At 32.5% G+C, this 23,525-nt stretch overlaps 1 protein-coding gene across 1 annotated transcript; it reads left to right on the top strand.

Annotated features, from left to right (window-relative positions):
* The first annotated feature begins 5,825 nt into the window (after positions 1-5,825).
* Positions 5,826-22,608, top strand: LOC115971493 (CSC1-like protein At1g32090). The gene is made up of 11 exons (XM_031091447.1): positions 5,826-6,465; positions 8,413-8,565; positions 11,878-12,013; positions 14,779-14,880; positions 15,058-15,177; positions 15,304-15,384; positions 15,518-15,858; positions 18,319-18,564; positions 19,684-20,008; positions 20,510-20,743; positions 22,109-22,608. The coding sequence occupies exons 1-11, from the start codon at positions 6,152-6,154 to the stop codon at positions 22,427-22,429; spliced, it is 2,373 nt and encodes a 790-aa protein (XP_030947307.1). The 5' UTR covers positions 5,826-6,151; the 3' UTR covers positions 22,430-22,608.
* The last annotated feature ends 917 nt before the right edge of the window (positions 22,609-23,525 follow it).

The raw sequence follows: 23,525 nt of genomic DNA, 5'->3' as shown, positions 1-23,525 counted from the left end.
TAACTTTACATATAATTTTGCCTATTTATCTTCTTTTATTTTGGCTCTTCTTATTTTTATTCTCTTACTATAAATTTGTCACTTTCTCCTATTATATGCATATTTTTCCTACACAAAAAATATTATTTCTCTATCTCAATTTTGTTGTTGGATATTTTTGTTTTTCTTGAACCTCTACTTCAAATTGATGAATATTTGTGTTATTTAGAGCTCTAATTTTGGTTGTTTATAACTAAAAAATGAAACCAATGAAGAATGAAATATAATAACTTAGTATATTTATATGTAATATCAATTAAATAAAAATATATATGGTAAAGAAGAATAGTAACATACCTAGGAGTAGGATTGAGAGTAAATGTGAAATTAAGAAAAAAATAAGGAACTAATTTAAGTTTTTGCTTTTGAGGTGTATGATTGTTTAACTATACATGTGGTCACTCTCTTGGAATTGGAAATCTATAGAGCATTTATCAAACTACTTGATCAAATAGAGAAAAAAGTTCAGAAAACATAGAAGGAATAAAGAGAGATAGAGAGAATGAGGAAAGAATCACAAATATAGATGCAGATTTGTTGGTTGTAACAGTGATGTAATTTTTGTTGATGAAGAATAAAAGTGTAGGGAAAAACAACTTCATTCTGCTGTCAAGGACAAAGTAAGCTAAAGTCTTGAAAAAAAGTTTTTTTTTTTTTTTTTTTTTTTTTTTTTTAATGAATGAGCAAAAATTTGAATTTTTTTTTTCATTCTTATAAAATTAAATATTTTAAGAGTAGTGCTATTGACACAACACTTTCACAACAAAATTTAGGTGGCAAATTGTTAAAAGTAGGTAAAAAAGTGATGTATTAGTAACAAAAAAATGACAAAATTTAGCTACAAAATTGGTTGTAGTCTAAGGCTACAAAATTGGTTGTACCTTACTCAATAAAATAAATATTATTACATATTTTAAATAAAAAAAATTGTTTAATTGCATGCTCTTTACCCTCTTAATACACATGTCAAATTTTGTGTTAATTGGATATTATTTACTATATGATCTATAAGCTTATATTTTATGCATAATTTTAAATTACAAAACTTGCAATTTAAACAATTTATTGATAATATAGGTATTTATCTTTAATTTTTTTAGAAATTTTGTAAGCATAGAGGATATAAGAAGAAGATGTAATCCAATGGTGGATTTGTCAAAATCCTTCAATAAATATATTGAGTAAGGTTGTGAGTCTTAGACTATAACCAATTTTATATCTAAACTATTCATACAAAAAAAAAAATGTAAAAAAGTTATGCTAGTTTTGGGTGTAGATAAAAAAAACTAGCTACAACTTACCACTTAACCTTTATTATTATGAAAATACTGTGAAAATAGCATTAAAATAATCATATTCAAGCTTAATTTAGTTTTTTTTTTTGTTAGTTTCAACATATAGCGTTTGCTCCTGTTAATAGTTCTATCATCAAACCAAGACACTACTTAGTTTTTAGTGTATGCGGGGATTGGACTCAGATTTCTAATTTAACTATCAGAGACTTTACCAGTTAAGTGAACTAGAATCCACTAAACTTAATTTAGTTGGGTTTTAGTATTACAACGTTCAAATTTTTATTTGAAGGGGGTGAAAACAATTTTATTTTTGGCCTGATGGCCTGCATGTAATGCTGCCCCTGGCTATTGCGAACGGGGTTCGTTAACAGAGAGCTGATATGGAAGAATTTCAATAATTGTAGGGCGAATGTGGTGGAAAGGCAAGTGGTGCATTTGTTGATGTTTTAGTTATTCAATGGCTTGTGTGCAAATTTGCTTTTCTTTTCACGTTCATAATGTTCACCCCTACCCCTGCCCCTGCCCCTGCCCTGGTGATGCAAAACACACGGAACACCCAAAATACAGCTATGTATGTGTGTGTATATATATATATATATATATATTCAGAAGAAGTGAAGTTTTAACTTTTAAGCGAATAAAGGAGAAATAAGAAGTTTGGTAACACCGAAAGTAACCCCATTTTTTAAAAAGTAAAAGTACCTTTTTCAGCATGGGCCAAAAAAAAAAAAAACAGTATGGATAGTGTTATTTTTGTGTGTCCTTGTGCCACTAGGCATTAAAAAAAAAGAGAGCATAAAGACAAACACGATTGTGTCACGGATAGAATCTAATCACGAGGCCTCAACAATATTAGCTAACGCACCATCAAAATAATGCTGAGCTGGGAACCAAAAGACAAATAAAAAACCCACTTCTATCACCATATTTACATCCAGAGTGGAAAAGTGCTTTTTATTTAGGCAATTTTATTCTAAATTGCTATCGACTCATGTTGTTTAATAAATACAGTATAAACAAAGTTATGTAACCAAATTCTTAGTCTTCATTTGGATAGCTTATTTTTTGTCAGTTTATTTTTGTTATTATTTATGGGCCTTACTGTATTTTTTGGTATTATTCATAAGTACTACTATATTATTACAGCTAACTTTTACAAATTTATAGTGTTTTCAGTAAAAATTTTTCAATTTCAACAAAATAAGCAGATCTCAAACAGACACTTAGGTACCGTTTGGATACTGATGAAAACCAAGTGTCTGTGTTTTCTTTTTTTTTAAAAAGCGCATTTTATGCTTTTTCAGTGGGTCCCGTGTACTGTTCACGGGACTCATAAATCTTTTTTTTAGCAAAATTTTCATTAAAAATGAGTCACACGATACTATTTACACATTTAAAAATTATTTTATTACAATATTTTCAGTTTTTAACGAAATAAACGGTATCAAAAGAAACCTTTAGTCTTGCAAAAACTATTAATCTAAGTGTCTCACCATAAATGACTACCAAAGGGTTTAGGTGGTCCACACTCAATCATTCACCCTATCCATTATAGATTGAGCTACCAAAATTACTTTTTTTTTTTTTTTGAAATTCTTTTTTATATATACATAGAAGTAATAGAACCTTTTTTGTTCCTTCTTAAAAAACACTTTTTTATTTTTTATTTTATTTTTAAGGATGTATACATAGAACCGCTTATTACACCTTTAACCTTTTTGACAGTTTTCTTTTAAAAGAAGAAAAAATGGGGGTACTTTTGCCTTTCTATTTTTTTTTTTTTTATGTGACTTTTGCCTTTCTAGACAAACGAATCACAACCGTTTCTTGTAGAAAAAGTTATTTGAACAGTTTCAAAAAGTTCTAGTTTCTTGGGTGAATAAAACAAATCCCATCTGAAAAGAAAGTATGCCAATATAATTTAGGTTTCGTTTGGTAATGTTATTCTAGTATCATTGTTTAAGTATTGTAGAAATATATATGAGGTGAAAAAGTGTTGTGAAAATATGTGTAGATAAAAAAATATTGTAAAAATATGTATTGTATTGTTTAAACAACACAACCAAACAAACCCTTAATCTCACAATATTTCAAGCAATTCTCCGATTAAAAAGTATAATAATAAAATAATTTCACCGTATTTTCATTGCAACAAACTTGTTTTATCTTTTAAGTAATTATGGATCTAAGTATTTGAATATGAGATAAAAGACATAATTTTTTGATAATTTTTATATTAATTTTTTTAAAAGTTAGGTTATTTAAAAAAATAGATTTATTAAATTTATTTGAGTTGTAGTTTTTCTTCATGTTAAAAGGGAGGGTAACAAATTAGCTCATGCCCTGGCTAAACGAGCAATTCTATCTGCAGATTTTGATATGTGGTTAGAACTTACAAGTTCTACCAATAGATTTGGAAACGATATTTTCAAAAATGATTTACTTTAATTAAATTTATTACATTCTTCTAAAACAAATTAAAAAAAAATGAGATAAAAAATAAAATAAAAAACCTTTTATGAAATGGACACTAGTGGAAGTAATGACAAAAAATTAGTTTTAATTAAAATAGGTGGACATGTGGTAAGTTTTTATTGATGGAGTATAGAGTGAAACAAGAAAAATGGGACAAAGGATTTGAACTCCTCATAGAGTGGGCTTGAGCCAGTTGAATGTGATTGGTCCTCAAGCTCGATGTCTTGCCTTCACTAGCTAAAGTTTGTAGATTCTAGATGACTCATATTGAGCTTGGCAAACGATTAGAGTGACAATAACTATTGAGATTGAGAAAGTAAAAAGGAGAAAAAAATTTGAAATTTGAAAAGCTTTTAGATTACTTAGTAACTGATTTTGACATGTGGGGTCAGTTGCTCGTAGGAGTTTGATTAACAGTGAGGATTATTGTACAATATGCAACTAATTTAAGTTAAGTTCTCCTAAATCATTAAAAAAAAAAAAAACTTTCTCAAAAAAAAATCATAAAAATTGAAAAAAAAAGTATGTTGTTTTGTTCTCAAAATATTTACAAAAATGCAATAAAAAAAATGTGAACCAAAAATAGCTATGGTTTGTTCTAAAAAAAAAAAAAATTGTTTTACACAATAAATTTCAGACAAATTTTTTTAATAAAAATCTATTTCTTGAAACAACTTGACAAACAATCAATCTCTTGTGGAACCCATCATTTTTGTTCTTTAAAGTTTAAATCAAGAAAATTGTTTTATAAACTGAATACCAAACAATCTTTTATGTGTTTGAATTTTGATACAACTTTTCAAAAAGAAAAAAGATTTTTGAAAAATGATTTTATCCATTTTTTCTGAAACAAAATAATTCAAAATAGGTTGTGATTATTTTTGAAATTTCGAGTCTATTTGATAATCTCATAATCAATAACTTCTTTTATAAAAACAAAATCCCTATTATCTTCTTTCGTCCCCTTCTTTTAGTAAAAATATTTTATTTCATTTTTTTGATTCTAATTTATGTTCCATAAATTACAACTTACCATTTATTTATTTAAATTTATTTATAAATAATCAAAAGTTTATAATGGAAAAGAATTAATTCCCAATGTTATTGCCAAATAGTATATTTGGTTTTCTGCGATTTTTGCTTTACCTAATAAAAAGGGTAAATGGTTTTTCAAATAATGACAGCGGCCCGCGGGTCATGTGGCGTTGATATAGCGAGCTAATGATGGCATCCCGCTTTCAGCTTTCAGCTTTCAATTTCATGCCGTGTGAAAAAAGTGGAATAACCAAAACAGACAACTGAGAGAGTGAGAGACCAATAATGAGATAGAGAGAGAAAAAGAAAGACTCCTCAGCAGCTTCTTTTTCTCTTTAACTGAAGAAATTGACCAAAAGAAAATCAACACTAATGACTACACACACACACACACACAAACCACGCACAGAAACAATCCCAACAAAAAAAAAAAAAAAAAAAACCATCTTTTTATTTATTTTTTAAATCTGCCATCCCAAGAAAGCAATCTTCACATGCACCCATTTCTCAAAGTGATCCCGACAAGTCAATCCTCAGCAACCAAAATCAATAGTTATACAAAACAAACAAATATAAAAAAGGCTAAAAAATTTATAATAATAAAAAAAATCAATTATAAAATTATTAAGACATGACTCATGATTCCATTTTATGGGTAACTTAATAAGACATTAAAGAGTTCCATAAAATAGGAAATAATAACAAGGAAAGGGAAAATTATTGTATACTCCCGGAGTACCATAAATACGTATTCCCTCCTCTCACATGAATGGTGGGTCCCACTAATTAAATTCATGGTGGGACCCACCATTCATGTGAGAGGAGGAAGTACGCATTTATGGTACTCCCGGAGTACCTAATAATTTTCCCAAGGAAAGAGAGAGAGAAGTTATTTTCTCTCTTTAACAGAAGAAATTGACCAAAAGAAACTACAATGAGAGAGAGCACACACACAACACATAAATCAACACGCAAAAACAAATCCCAAAAGCCAAAAAAAACACATTTTTTTTCCCACCATCCCAGAAATCACTCTCGCACATGCACCCATATCTAAAGGTGCTCCCAAGTCAATCCTCAGCAACCAAAATCAATTTATGGGTAACTAACAGATCAAAATCACATGATATGCCCACTTTATTATTTTTATTAAAATATAGAAAAAGACACATTCATTCTTTCCCTTCTTTCTCTGTCTATCTTCTATTCCATCTTTAGCTCTCTCGCTTCTTCAACACACTTCTCTCTCTCTCTCTCTCTCTCTCTTGTTCTAAAAATTGTTCATTGTTGAATACATACACACAACAATGGCAACTCTTGCTGATATTGGGGTCTCAGCATTCATCAACATAGTCACTGCCTTTACTTTCCTTCTAGCCTTTGCTCTCCTTAGAATCCAACCCATCAATGACAGAGTTTACTTTCCCAAGTGGTACATCAGTGGAGAAAGAAGTAGCCCAAGGCGGCATAGGAACTTTGTGGCCAAATTTGTCAACCTCAATATCAAGACTTATCTTACCTTCTTGAACTGGATGCCACAGGCTATGAGGATGACTGAGACTGAGATTATCAACCATGCTGGCCTTGACTCTGCTGTTTTCTTGAGAATTTACACTCTTGGGTACTCTCTATTTTCCTTGTTGTTTTTTGCTTTCTGGGTGTTTTTTTTTTTTTTTTAACTCGAGAAAGTGGAATTTTTTTGCTTCAATCTTAAATGTTCTGTGCTATATATATGTTGGTCATGAATAATTAGTTTTTGTCACGTGAGATTCTTTTCTGGGGTACTCAATTTCCCTGTTATTTTTTTAAGTGTTTTTTGTAGCAATTTTTTAAAAACAAAGTTTTGGAATTTGGAGCATTTGCCTACGGTTTGCATTATTTTGGATTACACATGTATATGGTTGTTGTTTTTAGTTCGGATTATACATGTATATATGGTTATTGATGTTGTTGGTCAAATAAAATTCTTGACTTAATAAGTAAGAAAATAATTTTTGACTTATTTTCAAAGAGAACTTTGAAGTTTTTGACCTCTTCTCTGTGTTGTAAACCCAAAACTTGACGTTCCAGTTTTCTTTTCTTTTCCTTTCTACGTATTTTGTTCAGCTTGTTGCTTTTTTATAAAGATTCTTTTGGAGGAAAAAAAAAGTTTGGAGGGGTAATATGCAATTTTCACCTTCTTAGTTTTGATTTTGAGCATTGTATTATGCTTAGCATTTGATTTTCCTCAAGTTTCTTTTCCCCACTTGTTTTCTATGTACTATGCTTACTAGTATATATTTTTTTTGTTTTTTTTTTTTTTTAAAAAGTCATAAGATTTGAGTTTAATAATCGGCCTCTTCAAAATTGGTGGTGAAGCTACCTACCAACCACCTCCCTCAAACCCTGCGAAGGCGGGAACCTAATGCGCTGAGAATGACCTTAATTTTACAAGACAAGCTGTAATTAATTGGCAATGGTTTGCTTCAGAACTTTGCTTTTGTAATTAGTTATAGGTCAATAAAATTGTGAACTCTCGGTGTTCCTCTACATTTTTGGTTCCTTTAAGAATTTGCATTCTGGGGTTTCAACTTCACTAATTTTTCTTACTTTGTCCAAATTGTGTAGTTGTTGGTGTTGCTAAATGCTAGTAAAAATTTGACAATTAGGACTATTACAAATTATGGTATGCTCAAGATTGGGTTGGAATATAAGTTCATATTTGGAATAAGAAATTTTATATTATCATTTTGCCTCTGTGTGTCTATGCCATTGTTTTTAAGCTGTTCACAGTTTGATACAGTACCCTGTTCTATAGCTGAGAAATAGCAGAAAAAATTATGAAAATTCAAAGAACCTGATGGGCCTTCACCCTATGCTAACATCGTATTAAGAGTTCTTGAATTCTTAATCCTGTAAGGTTCTAAATTTATATATCCTTCTTAGTAATTCAGTGTTCAATGGTTATGGGTATTGGTTAATTTCAAAGTATCCATTTTTTGACAGAAAAACTCTAATTACCCTTCTTTAGGATTGAGCTTTGTTACTCGAGCATGTCTGCATGTAGTTATTGCCAGTGTTAGGTTCTTGGGACTTTGGACTGGAAAAGAAACAGTGAAATTTCCAATTTCCTTGAAATTTTCCTCCTCCATCATTATTAATTTTTACTATCCTCATTACATATTCAAAATTTCAAAATTTTGGCACTAGGCATATCGTTAAAATGCTTTGATAATGCAACATTTCTGTAGGCAAATTATAGTGTTTGCATTTTAAATTTGGAGAAATTGCTGAGTCTTGATTATGAACCAAACTAAATTGAATGTGACGTGTTTTGTTGTATTCAAGTGTCACTTGACTCTTAGACCAAAATTAAGCTCCTTTCTGACATCCAATCTTGGTCAGTATGAGGTTATGAGCATAACATCCACATCTAGGGTAAGACCTTTATGGTTGAGATGGAGTTCATCTGGGTCAGTTTTATGTTCTTGAAAGTTGCAACTGCTTTGAGGTATATCATTTGCTCAATATTCACTCAGGAACATTGTTGGCAATTTTGTAACCATAGTTTTTCTTTGCTATCTGACAGCTTAAAGATTTTTGTGCCAATGACAGTCCTGGCACTCCTTATCCTTATACCAGTGAATATATCCAGTGGAACATTATCTTTCCTTAAAAAAGAATTGGTTACGAGTGATATCGATAAGCTTTCAATATCAAATGTTCGCCCTGCATCTATAAGGTAACAAAGCATAATACTGATTTATTGAACATCTAGTTTGTTGTTTGTTTGTTAAATGCTTCATTGGGAGATATTGCATGGCAAATATGTTTAAAACACATTCTGGAATCTCCTCAGTGCACTAGATAGCTCATAGAAATACTGTATAATAATTAATAACAGGCATGAAAAAACTGAGAACCCTTGCTTTGTATTTGTTCACAATCTTATAAATGATTCTACCACTAAATTAACAAAAAATAAAGGATGCAATAAATTCTGTCAATAAAGTGAACCTCCATGGTAGGCATGTGGCCATAAATTCCTTAAATGGTTCTTAGTAAAATTTCTATTGTAATACGAAGAAATCAATTTAAATATAAATCACCTTTTTAAAATTCTATTTTTATTTTTTTGAAAACTTAACATTGAGCAACTTTAGGTCTTTGAATTTTCAAATGTGACTTAAAGCAAGAGTAAGTACTGACTAGAGTTGTTACAATAGTGCAATGTTTGTTGAGCATTCGTTTGTTATGCTTGTATGGAGAGATATATGAATTTTTCTATTGGATTAAAATTTGTGCAAGAACATGGTCCTTTCCCTCCTATTGAGTCAAAAATCTGTAAAGACCAAAAATTATGATAGAGATATAGCTCCCAAAGTAGGGGTTTCATTCAAAGTGTGGAGGCCTTTTAGCATTGGAGCATTACAGCATTCTGTTTAGGAGAATCCTGATACTGTGAGATTGACCTAGTATGACAGGAGATGGTTCATGGTTCAATTATCTGGGATGAAACATATTGTGGAGTGTATCTTTAATTGGTGTCTTTCAAGGATGACCAATATTTACTTTTCTCTTCCTGTAATCCATAATGCAGGAGTTAAGAGCTATTCTGTAGGATAACTGATTGACTTCCCTTTTGGGAATTTAAAAAAAGTGTGCATGATATGTCTAGAATTAAACATAACTCACAGTACTTAAGCGAAAAAGTAGTTACATATTAGCTAGGAGGTCACGCTAAACATTAGAGTTTTCTTAATCTTATATTATAGATTTTCCAACACTCAAAAAAGTGGTGCATGAATTTGTGACATGACAAGAATGTTGCAGACGTCAGTAACTGCTCCTTCATGCATGATTTGTGCCTTCATTCCTTCAACAAAATCAGGGCTTTTTGGCCAAAATTTTACAATTTAGATTACGCAATTTTTTGTGAATTAGATCTTCTGTCCCTCACTAATAAATGGGGAGATGAGGCATAGTGATCACAACAAGTAGTTTCGTCAAACAACCCCAGAAATGTCAGACGGTGATGGTGGCTTACAATTCCTCCTTTCTCTGTCTCTGTCATGTTCTTTAGCAGTGTAAATAGATGACAGAAACTTGTACATGTTGGATCAAAATTTTTACTTCCCATCTGTATCTTATTTGGCTATATTCCTGCTATAGTACACGTTTCACTTATCACAGCCTAATGATACAAACAATTTAGGCAACAACACAAGTACATTTGGTTGGGGACCTTCTATCCTGAAAACATTATGTGCTGGAACAAATACATTAATTTGAGTGCTCAGGTCTCAAATCTATAATCTGTTGTATACATTTGAAAATCAGCTTCTTCTCTAAGGTTAAAAGAAGGATAAAATACCTTTTAGCCCCTTTCACTTTTTTGGTCGTTATAATTTTGGTCTCGAGTACCAAAATTTGCAATTAACACCCTCTACTGTAGATTTGTTTTCAATGTGGCCCTTCTGTTAAATATCCTAAAATTATGCTGATTGTGGTAGAAAAGATAGAAATAAAACAAACAATGTTTTATGGGATTTAACACCTTCAGTTGACAAATCTTGACACAAGGACCACATTGACAGTGAATTTAAAATTGGGGGTATTAATTATAAATTTTAATACGCAAGGGGCCAGAATGACGTGATCCAAAAATTAAAGGGACTACAAAGTATTTTAGCTAACAAAAAACAAAGAAAATTCCAATGTAATCCTATTGCGAAATCAAATACACAAGAAAAAACAGAGTTAGCCAAGAATTTAGGCGTGACACTGAAAACAAAGGGTCAGTTAGCCCTACATTTTTATGAGATAATGTCATCCTAGAGGTCTTCTAAGAATTGTAGAACTGTGGTGGACTGCTTCAAATCCAAGCCTCCCCCTTGTGCAAAAAGTGTTTTAGAGCCTGTTTGGGTAAGTCTTTTTCGTCGCTCAATTTCCGTCACTCAATTTCCATCACTCATCACTCATCATTCATCACTCATCACTCATCACTCATCACTCAATTTTTCACATCCGTTTGCCTTCATCACTCAGTTTCCATTACTCACTATTTTTCACACTATTTGGAGGGCCCACGCTTGTCACAGTGCAGCTTTTTTTTTTTTTTTTTTTTTTTTTTTTTTTTTTTTTTTTTTTCCACTAGCAGCTTCTTTTTTTTTTTTTTCCTCCTGGGTTGGCTGTTCGGTCTGGGTTTTTTTTTTTTTTTTTTTTTTCACTAAGTTTGGTGAGTCTAGGTACTAAAGAAAAAAAAAAAAGAATAGAACAGAACAGACGAACCAGTAAAAAAAAAAAAAAAAAAAAGGGAACGAACAGCCAACGCCAACCCAGAAAAAAAAGAAAAAAAAAAGGAACGAACAGCCAACGCCAACCCAGAAAAAAAAAAAAAAGTCAAAAGGTGGTCAAAAGTTGCGGCTGTGGGTCCCTCATGTGTGTTTATTTACGGAAATGCCATTGAGTTATGAGTTATGGAAACTGAAAACAACCTTTTGTTGTTTTCAGTTTCCATAACTCATAACTCAAGAATTAGAGAATTGAGTGATGGAAATAGAGTTATGGAAATAGAGTTATCGTTTGGCCAAACAACCTTTTTGCTATGGGTCCCACCATTTTTGAGTTATGAGTTATGGAAACTGAGAATTGAGTTACGGAAACAGTTAAACCAAACAGGCTCTTAATCATTTTATTCAGATAATTCATTTAGGATCCCCGCACTAGGATTGGAAAGCAATCAAATTTTTTGTTCATTGACTTGATGCAGTTCAAAGCTAAGTTTAACACTGAGAACTTGTCTGTGATTAAAGTTTTCTTGAAATGCTAGTTTGCCTAGAATTTCGAATTTGTAGTAGCACTACTGTTTGTTGCTCTCTCTCTTCTCCTTTTAAATTTCTTCCAGCGTTAGCTTGTAACATTATAATTTGATAGTCTTGTTACATCCATGTGTGCGCACACGTACATGTTTGTATTTTTTTTTCCTCTTTTAAACTTATCTCCTTCAAGTTAATGCCAATTGTCTGAAAAAATTATAATATTTAAATCTCAGGTTTTTTTTCCACATTGGATTGCAATACTTGTTCACAATATGGACTTGTTACATGCTATACAAGGAATATGATTATGTTGCATCGATGAGGTTGCGTTTCTTGGCTTTAGAACGCAGGCGTGTGGAGCAGTTCACGGTTAGTTGGACCAATAATTTCTCAAAAATAATCTGAGTAGAATTTTAAGCATTTTTTCAGTAAGAGAAAACAGCCATTTTATTGTTCGTCAATTTGCTTGTCGTATATCTGCTAAATAATGTGCAGTTTGATATGCAAGCTGTTTTTCATCATTAATTATCTGGCATGTCTTATTACATATCTTCATTATACATAACAGGCTTTGTATGAAACGCTATATAATAAAACCTGTGTGGGAAACATTGCAGCAAGTGGCTCAACATACTTTTTCCATGTGTTGCACTATAAGTAATTAAAATTATTAACAGAATTTGGTCTTAAGTAAAAGTCTTTTTTCAAAGGTACAAGAAGTTTAAAAATACTACTTTGATCAACATTATATTACAATGAGTACATTTACAAGGGGGATCCCTTACCTCTACCTTGGCCTCCCCCTTTGATCACAGTCCCCACAGCCAAGTTCAAAGGTACAATGAACTTGGCGCCTCTGTTACCCTGATCTCCAGTGGTAGTAACTAAAGCAAATTGGTAAGTAGAATAAATAACAAAATCACTGCTAGAGTCAGTTAATGAGACCTAACAAAGATGATTAGAAGCCTCACTTAGAGAACAAAACTCTTTTCTTGCCAAGATTTGAGATTTGACAAGAACAAATGATGGAGGAAGGCCAGACACAAACCAAGCAATGTGCATACACTTATCGCTGCATTGCTTTTACATCTGCGAAGATGGGTTGACAGATTTTATCATGAGTTCCAACTTTGCAATTCCTCCACCGTTTTAGGAATAATACTTTCTTAATAGTAATAGAAAATAGAAGTAACATAAACTTCAACTAATAATTCTCCATTGACTTCTCCCATAACTGTTGAAATTCTAAAATTAGAAGAAAAGAGTCTATCAATCCAAATGCTTTGCAAATGTCGCAAGACAACTGCATAAAAAACTTATTACTAATTTTATATATGCTGGTATTTTATAAATGTTGTGATGTAATACTTATAATTGTGATATACCTATAATGGTATAGTAGACAACAAACGTAAAACTTACAGATTTTACATGTTTGAACATGACTAACCCATCAAAATAACGACGTGCATTGCGTGGGTTAGCGACTAGTTATATATATATATATATATATATATAAAAACCTATTCCACAAAAAAACTACGAATTTGGGCATCTTTTGTTCTCCAATCACTATATTTCTCATTAGTTGGTGCAGGGGATCTGTCCCCAAACGAAATACTAAATTTTTTCTTACCCAGCAAAAACACTTTTTGCCCATTGAACATGATTTTTGTTACTCAATTTAAGGGAGGTCATTGAAAATTATTCAAGGAGAAAAAAAGAGGCTAGGATCAAAATCTTTCTTTGGCTCCATGATGTTGGCTAATTAAGAGATAATGCACAATTAACCAACTGTGACAAACTCCATGATCAAAATTGGTTGTATGGGCTCTTGATATTGGGCTTGAGTTTGTCGGTGGGAGGCAAGGACCACCGCGATGATTGTTGATTGTGGTTGGCAGTGATTGAATGAGATTGATTGGTGGTCGGTGGTGGTTGAGTATTATTTATGGGTGGGGTCGGTCATGGTCAATTATGGTTGCCAATAGTTGATTGTGGAGTCTGGGAAGTCAGTGATGGTTGATTGTATCTTTTAAGTTAAAAAGATATGGCTCTTCACTAAAGTTTAAATTAATGAGATTAGTTTTGGAAACTTTTATATTTTTAGTTAAAAAGACTATGCATTGATGCCTAGGAAGCACGGGTGCAGATTTGGGTTCAGGTGCGGGTGCAGTGCGGCGACTCAGCAATTTTTGAAAAATTAGCTTGTGGGTGTGGCGGGATACGTTTATTAATAAATTATTAAATATATTTTTATATATATTTTTTATATATTGCTAAACATATTTTTTCATATAATGGTAAACATAAACCAATTTAAGAGCAATAGTAGATAATGAAGTGACAAAATTTAGGGTTTGAGATGATTTTAGCGTTTTTTCTTTAAATTAGGATGTCAAAATGGTGTGTTTTGACAATATTTTTTATGTTTTATTTTTTATTTTTTTAACCACTTATTTCAGCCCATATTGGACCAATTTGGGCCCTGTTTCGGCCCATATTGGCCCTAATAGGAAAACGAAAAAAAAAAAAAAAAAATCGGTCATGTACGTGTGTGCAGCCGCCTCCATGGCCACACACGACATGTCTGTGCGTATTGGACTCGGGTGCGCCGACCCAATCGGCGTATCCGTGCTTTCCAGATTGATGCTCCCTTAAAAAGTTTGGTTTTCTAAACAAGATCAACAAAATGAGACAAAGGGAGAATTATTTATATATTAGGTATTAAGTACAAAATAACCAAACTATCCTTATAACATATACAATATTACTCACAACAATAAGTATAGGATGGCTTATAAGTGTCTAAGCTATTGTACTCCCTTTGGGGTGGGCTTGGGAGTTTGCTTATGGTGCCTGGTTCTAGTTGTTCTTTATTGGGCCTTTTACCTTCTTTTTTTTGCATGGTGCACAATCTGATGGAACCCTGATGAAGGATACATGAGTAAAACATTAATGATGAGTCTTGTTAATTTTAATTATAAATTTTATTAGAGCAATGTGTTCATCAAGTCTAAGAGCCCTTTGGACTTGGATTGTATTATGAAATACATTTTGTTTTCTTAAATTTGTCTCTATAAGATTTTTAAATTCATGGAAAATAATTTTATTTTTACATTTATTTTTTGCAGGTAGTGGTAAGGAATGTGCCATATGTTCCTGGTCACTCGGTATCTGATACCATTGATCACTTCTTTCAAACTAATCATCCAAATGATTATCTCTGTCACCAGGTACTATATTTTCGTAAAAGAATATTAATGGGTAACATTCTATTTCCATTTAATAATTCTAATTCAACTGGGATAATTTATTGGACAAACAATATACTGATGTTTGTGTCCCTACTTTCCTTATAAATCTTTGGTTAGTCTACATTATTTCATGATGGCATGTTTATATTTATTCAGGCAGTCTACAATGCAAACAAGTATGCTAAACTTGTGAGAAAAAGAGAGAGGCTCCGAAATTGGCTTGACTATAACCAGCTGAAGTTTGAAAGGCACCCAGAAAAGAGGCCAACTAAAAAGGTAGTTTGTTCTTATGAACTGAAATATAGCAAATGTGATTTGTTGAATGTATATCTACACATTTTTACAATTCACCAATTGATTATTGAGGCTTTAAATTTGATGGTTTGATTTTTACATTTTCAGACAGGATTTTTGGGGCTCTGGGGTGGAAGGGTTGATTCCATTGAGTACTACAAACAACATATTAAGCAGCTTGACAAAACAGTAAGTCATGACCTCTAACTCATCCTTAATCTATTCAAACTTTTGTGTTATCTGCATAACTCATTTAGCCTTCTCTATTGCTTTGTGAATTGTTGAATTGCTTTAATCTATTATCTGCATCCTTTTGTGCTAGTTGACACTGGAGCGACAGAAAATTGTCAAAGACCCAAAAGCTATCCTGCCAGTTGCCTTTGTTTCATTTAATTCCCGTTGGGGGGCTGCTGTTTGTGCACAGACACAGCAAAGCAAAAATCCCACACTTTGGTTGACAAATTGGGCCCCAGAACCTCGTGATGTCTATTGGCGGAACTTGGCCATACCATTTGTTTCTTTAAGTATCCGTAAACTTGTAATATCACTGACAGTGTTTGCTTTGGTGTTCTTCTACATGATTCCCATTGCATTTGTGCAATCCCTTGCAAATCTGGAAGGTCTTGAAAGAGTAGCTCCTTTTCTCAGGCCTGTGATAGAACTGTAAGTAAACTTATCTAAATGTATAGTTTTTGAATAGTATGATTATATAAACTGTGAGTAACCTTATTTGGAATTAGATTTCGTGAATATTATGATTATGTAAAATATATGAATTGCGTTAGTTTGTTGCTTGATGTGGAGAAACCTCTCATGTTAAAGTTCTTTACTTTAATTACTTGAAACCTGTGGCTGTCTATTTTGATCATTTGGCATAGACAATGTTCCTTTTTTCTTTAAAAAAGCATATGACTGGTGTCGTTTTGTACTAGGCTCACATGGATAGTTTTAGCTAATAGCATCAGAATGCATGGCCATTTTGTGCTACTTTGTCTTGTAGTGATTGTCTAATTTAAATTACCATGATCAACACATGTGGTTTAGAGCACTAGCATCAACTGTGCCAAGCCAAATGTCATTTTACTACACCAAAACTTACTTTATCTATTTTAACATACCATTTTACAATACACCTTACATCACATCTTCTATTTTAACATTCAATATATTAAAATAATATAAGCAAACATTTTTCATTCATTTATTTCTCTCTCTCTCTCCTTCCTTCTGAACAGTCTCTTCCTCCCTCAATTCAACTTTTTCCTCTTCTCAAAACCCAAACACCACCGACCCAGCCAGCACCGACCCAGCACCACTGACCCAGTAACCACCACTGACCAGCAACTGCCCACAACCCAGAAAAGCCAGTACCTACCCAGCAACCACCACCGACAACAACCGCCCACAACCCAATCGACCCAGCACCACCGCCCACAACCCACAACCCAGCACCACCTCCCTCCCTCCAATCGACTCAACAACCACCATATCCCAAAACCGAAATGCCCAAACCCAAAAACCCATTGAAAAATTACCCAAACCCACCACTGTGAGAGGCAAGATAGAGAGAGAATTTGACTGAGAAAGCTAGCTAAAAGAGGGCAAAAGAGAAAGCAGTGTGTTTTGTTGAGGGATATTGGTTGAGAGAGCAATCCTTCGGTCAAGAGAGAGAGAAGAAGAAAAGGAAGAGGAAGAGGAGAGAATGAGAGAGAAGAGATTCAGAGAGATATTTTTTATTATAGGAAGAGAAGGAAAGTTGAATAAAATAATGCCCAAAAATTATAGCACGAGTCCATACCGTGCCATTTGTAGAACATCACTGTAGCACCATGATATTTCTTTTGGCATTTGGCACACCTGATGCCAATGCTGGTATTACTCAAAGAAAAAGGGGGAAAAAGTTGCTTTAGAAGGTATATGAAAGTTACTGATTCACCATGCCTTAACACCAATTTGAAAATGTAAATATAAGTTTCTCCTTGTGTGTTGTAATGAGAACTGGATATGCCTATCCTGATTTCTAACGATTTCGATAAATCAGAATGGTCAAAATCCTATTATAACATACTAATTAAGGGTGTGCATGGGTCGGGTTAAGGGGATTTTTTGATCCAACCCACCATGGTGGGTCAAAAAAAATTCAATCCAACCCAACCCATCACATAAGTCCAACCCAACCCAACTCAACTCACATAGGTCAAGTTGGATCGGGTTGAACCCATGGGTTGGACAAATTTTTATTATTGTTAATTTGTTATTATTATTAAATTGAGCAGAAAAAAATATAAATATAAATATACTAAAAAAACCCAAAGATTAGTATCAATGTAACTTCTTAAAGGCAAACAACACTAATGACTAAACAACAATAGTAATTTACTAGGGTTTGTGTGAACTAATTGGCTTTTATATAAGATAGGAAGAACTGGTTATTTAAAAAAAATTATTAATTATATAATATATTTTAAATATATTGGTGGGTCGGGTCGGGTTTGGAATTTTATGACCCGAACCTAACTCGACCTGCTATAAAAAAAATTTTTGTAACCCAACCCAACCCAACCCACCAAGCCCTAAAAACCGACCCAACCCAGCGGGTTGGGCTAAGTCGAGCCGGTTTTGGCAGGTTAGCGGGTTGGTTGCTCACCCCTAATACTAATAATGGGTTATTTCCATGACCATGCATAAATGGTTGATGAACTTTTTCATATCCATTTATTCTCCATGTGGCTTTACCTTATTCACCAATAGGACTCATTTTTCTCTCTATGCAATGATAATATGATCTTTATATCTGCTATTTGAATCTCTCAATTTATGTTCCTTACATTGCTTCATTTATGCTACCTTTATTACTAAATGTACTATCATTTTTTATTAATAATATGAATTTTCAAATTGCTACCAAGTTGGGAATTGATTCAATTATAAACCTTTAAAATATGTACTTATGTTTGGAGTTGACTGATTGATCTGCTGGTGCTTTCTCACCATTATTTGTGAGACATAGCATTTTTCTTATATCATGGTCACTGTAGTAGACTACTCTAATCTAGTAGTTGTTTATTCTAAAATTTATTTTTCTCTTATCATCCTTGCAACTTTTCTGTCAATGTCTTGCAGAAAATTCATTAAGTCATTCCTGCAGGGCTTCCTTCCAGGTCTAGCCCTTAAAATCTTTCTATACATTCTTCCAACAGTTTTGATGATCATGTCAAAAATTGAGGGACATATAGCAATGTCAACACTAGAACGGAGAGCATCAGCAAAGTACTATTACTTTATGTTAGTGAATGTATTCTTGGGAAGTATCGTGACTGGAACAGCATTTGAGCAATTGCATGCTTTCCTTCACCAATCTCCTACACAGTAATATTCCATATCTTATTACTTAAGCTTTTATTATTTACATGTTTGAGTACCATACTTATTGTAGGTTGACGGCTAGCACAAAATTTAATCATTTTATTATTATGATGACTATTATAATTGTTTATAGTATTGTATACATTTCAATAGCATATGTATTTTGTGTATTTATCCTGAGAGATGCCATACGGTTGTTCAAATGAGATGATATCTAATTGTCAGTTTCTGTTCTGCACTTCAGTTTTCCATACAATGAGGTATCGTATTCTGGTGAACACAGTTATGGGATTATAAATTTGCTTGGGCTAATTGGAATTTTGTTGTTATTTCTGATGCACTATATATATTTCCCATTGGTGTTCCAGATTTTTTTTTTCTTTGTTAAGAAATCAAATTTATGACATTTAGAATATAATATAGGTTTTGATTAAAAGAATTGTTTATCTTCTTCCATTCTTTTAAGCTACAAGCCATTTTTATATTGAGGTCTTTCTCATAGAAAAGAAATGAAAAGACAAATTTTAAATGATAATAAATTTTTTTTTAAAGTTTTTATTTTGTTTTGTTTTTGGAAAATGAGGGCTTTATAGGAATATCATATCTGTGCTTGCATATTTTGAAAAGCAGTGATTTCTCTTTTTGGTAGAAGGTCCACATTATGCTTTGGAAGTAAAAGTTTGTCACTTATCTCCATAAAGGTCCATTAGGATCCATTTAGCCTTTTGATCCTAAACTGAAAAAATAAAACAACAAAACAAAAAACAAAACTATAACATTGGTTTTGTATATCTGCAATACATTTTTGACAAAAGGGCAAGAGCTACAAATTTGCACCACTATGACTTCATTACTTGTCATGGCAGTCATAAAAATTATCTAGTTGTATCATTGCAATTAGAATCATACCTAAACTATTGCTTGATATCCGCATATAATTTCTTATGCAAATAGTTCCATTATATTCCAATCTTAATAATCATGCTTCCAATATCTGTCACCTAATTGTTCTATGGATTTTTGTTTTACATACAACAATAAAAAAATTTATAATTTTTTCTATAACTATAATTTATGCATCCAGCTCGATTAATTTTTGTTGAATCTCATTCTTTGTAATAGGATTCCTAGAACCATTGGGGTCTCCATACCAATGAAAGCTACTTTCTTCATCACATATATAATGGTTGATGGGTGGGCTGGCATTGCTAGCGAGATTCTTCGATTGAAGCCATTGGTAATATTTCATCTAAAGAACATGTTTCTGGTGAAAACTGAAAGGGACAGAGTAAAGGCAATGAGACCTGGGAGTGTTGATTTCCCAGAGACTCTCCCAAGTCTCCAATTGTACTTCCTGTTGGGGCTTGTGTATGCCGTAGTTACTCCAATCCTTCTTCCTTTCATACTAGTCTTCTTCGCCTTTGCCTACTTAGTTTACCGCCATCAGGTCAGTTTATTCACATAGCTTTATTTTGCTTTATAGAGGCTTTAGGAATGATTAGAATTTAGGAATTACATTGCAGGATTTGTGAGAACAATTAAGAAACATGTAATATTGAATATGTGCTAGATGAAAGAATTTAATATAAAGAAAAGCACATGTAAGTCAAATTTGATAGTAGTTAAATATATATTCACTGAACACAAAATTGGAAAATGATACAAATTATTTATTTTACCTTAAGTTTAGCATATATCCTCATCAAAATTGTGTAGGTATTTGATTAGATATATTGATAACCAAAAATACTAATATTTGTAGGGCTTCTCCTTTTTTTTTTTTTTTATTATTATTTTTGTGTTTTTTTTTTTGTTGGGGGGGGGGGTTAGGGTTGTTTGAGGGTAGATATTAACTTGTTTTTATGATCATATATTTGATTTATAGTTTTTTATGGTTTGTTATTTTTCAAATTCTACTTGTAATGTTAGACCCTGTTTGATTTCACAGATAATCAATGTATACAATCAACAATATGAGAGTGTTGCTGCGTTCTGGCCACATGTCCACAGCCGCATAATAGCAAGCTTGTTGATATCCCAACTTCTTTTGTTGGGACTGCTTAGTACAAAAAAAGCTGCCAATTCCACTCCTTTGCTTGTTATTTTGCCCATATTGACATTGTCATTCCATAAATATTGCAAACATCGCTTTGAGCCTGCATTTAGGAAATTCCCACTTGAGGTAAGCTCCAAACTATGCCAACAATTAACTGATAATTCTTTTCTACTTATGCTTTAGTAATATATTCAATATAAATAGCTAATCTATTAAAATGATAAACTTTTGCAGATGAAATTGCATTAATAATACATATAATAAAATGAAAACTAGACACAAAAAAAAAAAAAAAAAAAAAATTAGGACATAATAATTAAGGAGGTTACAGAGACTATGACTTTGGATAGAATAGAATGGAGAAAAAGAATACACGTGGCCAAGCTTGACTAATTTTGTTGAGAATCCATAGCCGACCCCAAAAATTTGGGACTAAGGCTTTGTTGTTGTAGTATAATAAAATGAAAATTAACTACCCTTTTGTTTAAAACATGTCATTAGACTTGATGATAAAGTCTAGCGATTGTTGTACTCATAGTTCAGTTCAAGTCTCTCGAAGACATTTCAAATTTAAATCATCCTCACTGTTTTTAGCCCCTCCCCTGACTACCTACCTGTAAAAGAAGGGAAAATTTTGAGAAAACAACTTTCCCTCTAGTTACATGGTTTTATAAGTGAACCGGGCCAACCACTTTTAACATAATTTCCACACATGTTGCTTTGATCCTTATTTAAGGCATAATGCCTTCACTTTTAAAATAAAATTTTGATCCTCAAATGTTTGATTTCTTTCGCAAACTGGTTTCTCCAACCTTATTCCTTTGACAGAGTTCATGTAAGTTTGACTGTTGCATCCAAACAGTTAAATTATTTTTTTATCAAAGCAGCCTGAATGTATGAATTTTATGTTAAGTAATGGGTGTTTCATGACACAGTAAATCATGTTTGGACGAAACCCCTTTCTGGATGGATGCCTATTATGTAGGAGGGAAAGACCCACTAGCATTGTTCTTATTTTTGGATGAGGGAGATGGGGACAGAGAAGAGAAGAGGAGACAGTGGCTGGAATATATTAATTTTCTAGTATATTTTTGCCACCTTTTCTTCTTTCCCTCTATCTCCTTCCATTCCAAACATACTATGTTAGCATGTGCTAAAAATAGAACAGACATAACTAGACTGCCCATATTAAATTTACTAGTCCCAAATATCCACAACAATTTTGCCATATCTATTTTGTGTTAGATGGAGATTTGCTATGGGTTCATTTTGTTAATATAGATGAGACCAACTTTTATTCAGCAATTCAGTGATAAAACAAAGGGCATTTGTGAGAGTTCAAGGAGACTAAAGTTTTGGATGGATAAGTTTGTGCTTCTTGATTATTCATGTGATGGCTTTTGATTCTTTTTTTTTTAGTTGACTCAAAAGAGGCATGTCAGTTTTTATTAGGATGCTGATAAAATTATTTTTTCTTTGTTCGTTCATCAGGAAGCCATGGCAAAGGACATATTGGAACGGACTACAGAACCCAACCTGAACTTAAAAGCTTATTTAGCCGATGCGTATTTGCACCCAATTTTCCATTCATTTGAGGAAGAAGAGGAGTTAGTCGAGGTGAGAGTCGACAAACATCAAACACACGGAGTTGCTCCCTCAGCGGGTGAAATCAGCTCCCCCTCCCCACCCCATGATGTCCATCATTCTCCATCCCCACCTCATTATGTTAATTATCCATCCTCCCCACCCCAATATGTTTATCATCCCTCCTCTCCACCACGCTATGACTATCGTTATGAAGTTGAGCCTTGAACTAATACTCCTAGCGTGCTTAAGAGAAACCCTAGCCAGTTCTTTTAGGCCATTTAGCATCTTATCACTGTGCGTTGAGGTTGTCTATCTAATTGTAATTAATGTTTTCATCAATGTATTGTGGTTGGGTTATGGCATTTTCTTCTATTATAATTGAGGTTACACGTCTTTTATTGTCAGGATGTTAGAAATGAAAGCTTATAATCTTTGAAATTTCAGTCAAAACAGGATATTATAGTAAGAAATAAATAGATATAGATCCCGGAATCAGATAAGACTAATCGACAGACTCTTTAGCCTTTCCTTTTCCATCTAATTTAATTGGTTTATATTCATTCGAGGATAATAAGATGTTTAGAAATTACTTCAATTCCAACCTCCCCCTATAATTTTGGTGTTCCTTTTCCCGTGATCTCTTGGAAATATAATTGAAAGCATCAAGCTTTTGGAACAAGTTCCTTAAGCATTTTTATTTATTTATTTTTCTAAGGGGGGTGTGTGGCATGTCAGATCTTGACCAATTAGGAATAATGGTATCATGTCAAATTTGAGTTCAATCCATGTTAAATTCCGGGTTTAATTTGTTTGGGAGTTCATAACGAAATAGAATGGAATGAAATTAATGAGTAAATTATTAGGGAATGAAATGCAATTGAATATTTTTAAGTAGTGAAAGGAATGGAAAAGAATGTAATACTTTTTGCATGTTTTAAAATAAATGATGGAAATGAATATAAGGTAAGTAACTATGTTTGGGAGTTAATAGAGAGAAATGAATGAAATCATTTTATAACAATAAATTGCTAAACATGTAGGGGTGTAAGTAGGCCAAGAAGTGACCTACAATCCCTTTTTTTTTTCCTACATAATAATAATAATAATAATAATAATAATAATAATAATAATAATAATAATAATAAGAACAACAACAACAACAACAACAATAATAATACAATTGTTTAATTGTTTCAATTTGGTAAAATTTTTGTTAGAAAATTGGATTAAAATTGGACAAGATATATTTTCATAAGAACTAGAAATGCACATTCCCTCAAAACCAAGTTTAAAATGTTTATTTTCATATAAATGCACATTC

The sequence above is a fragment of the Quercus lobata genome, chromosome 12 (genome assembly GCF_001633185.2).
Source record: "Quercus lobata isolate SW786 chromosome 12, ValleyOak3.0 Primary Assembly, whole genome shotgun sequence".
NCBI classification, from domain to species: domain Eukaryota; kingdom Viridiplantae; phylum Streptophyta; class Magnoliopsida; order Fagales; family Fagaceae; genus Quercus; species Quercus lobata.
The sequence above is the reverse complement of the archived record's forward strand: the minus strand, read 5'-3'. Positions and strand labels throughout refer to the sequence as shown.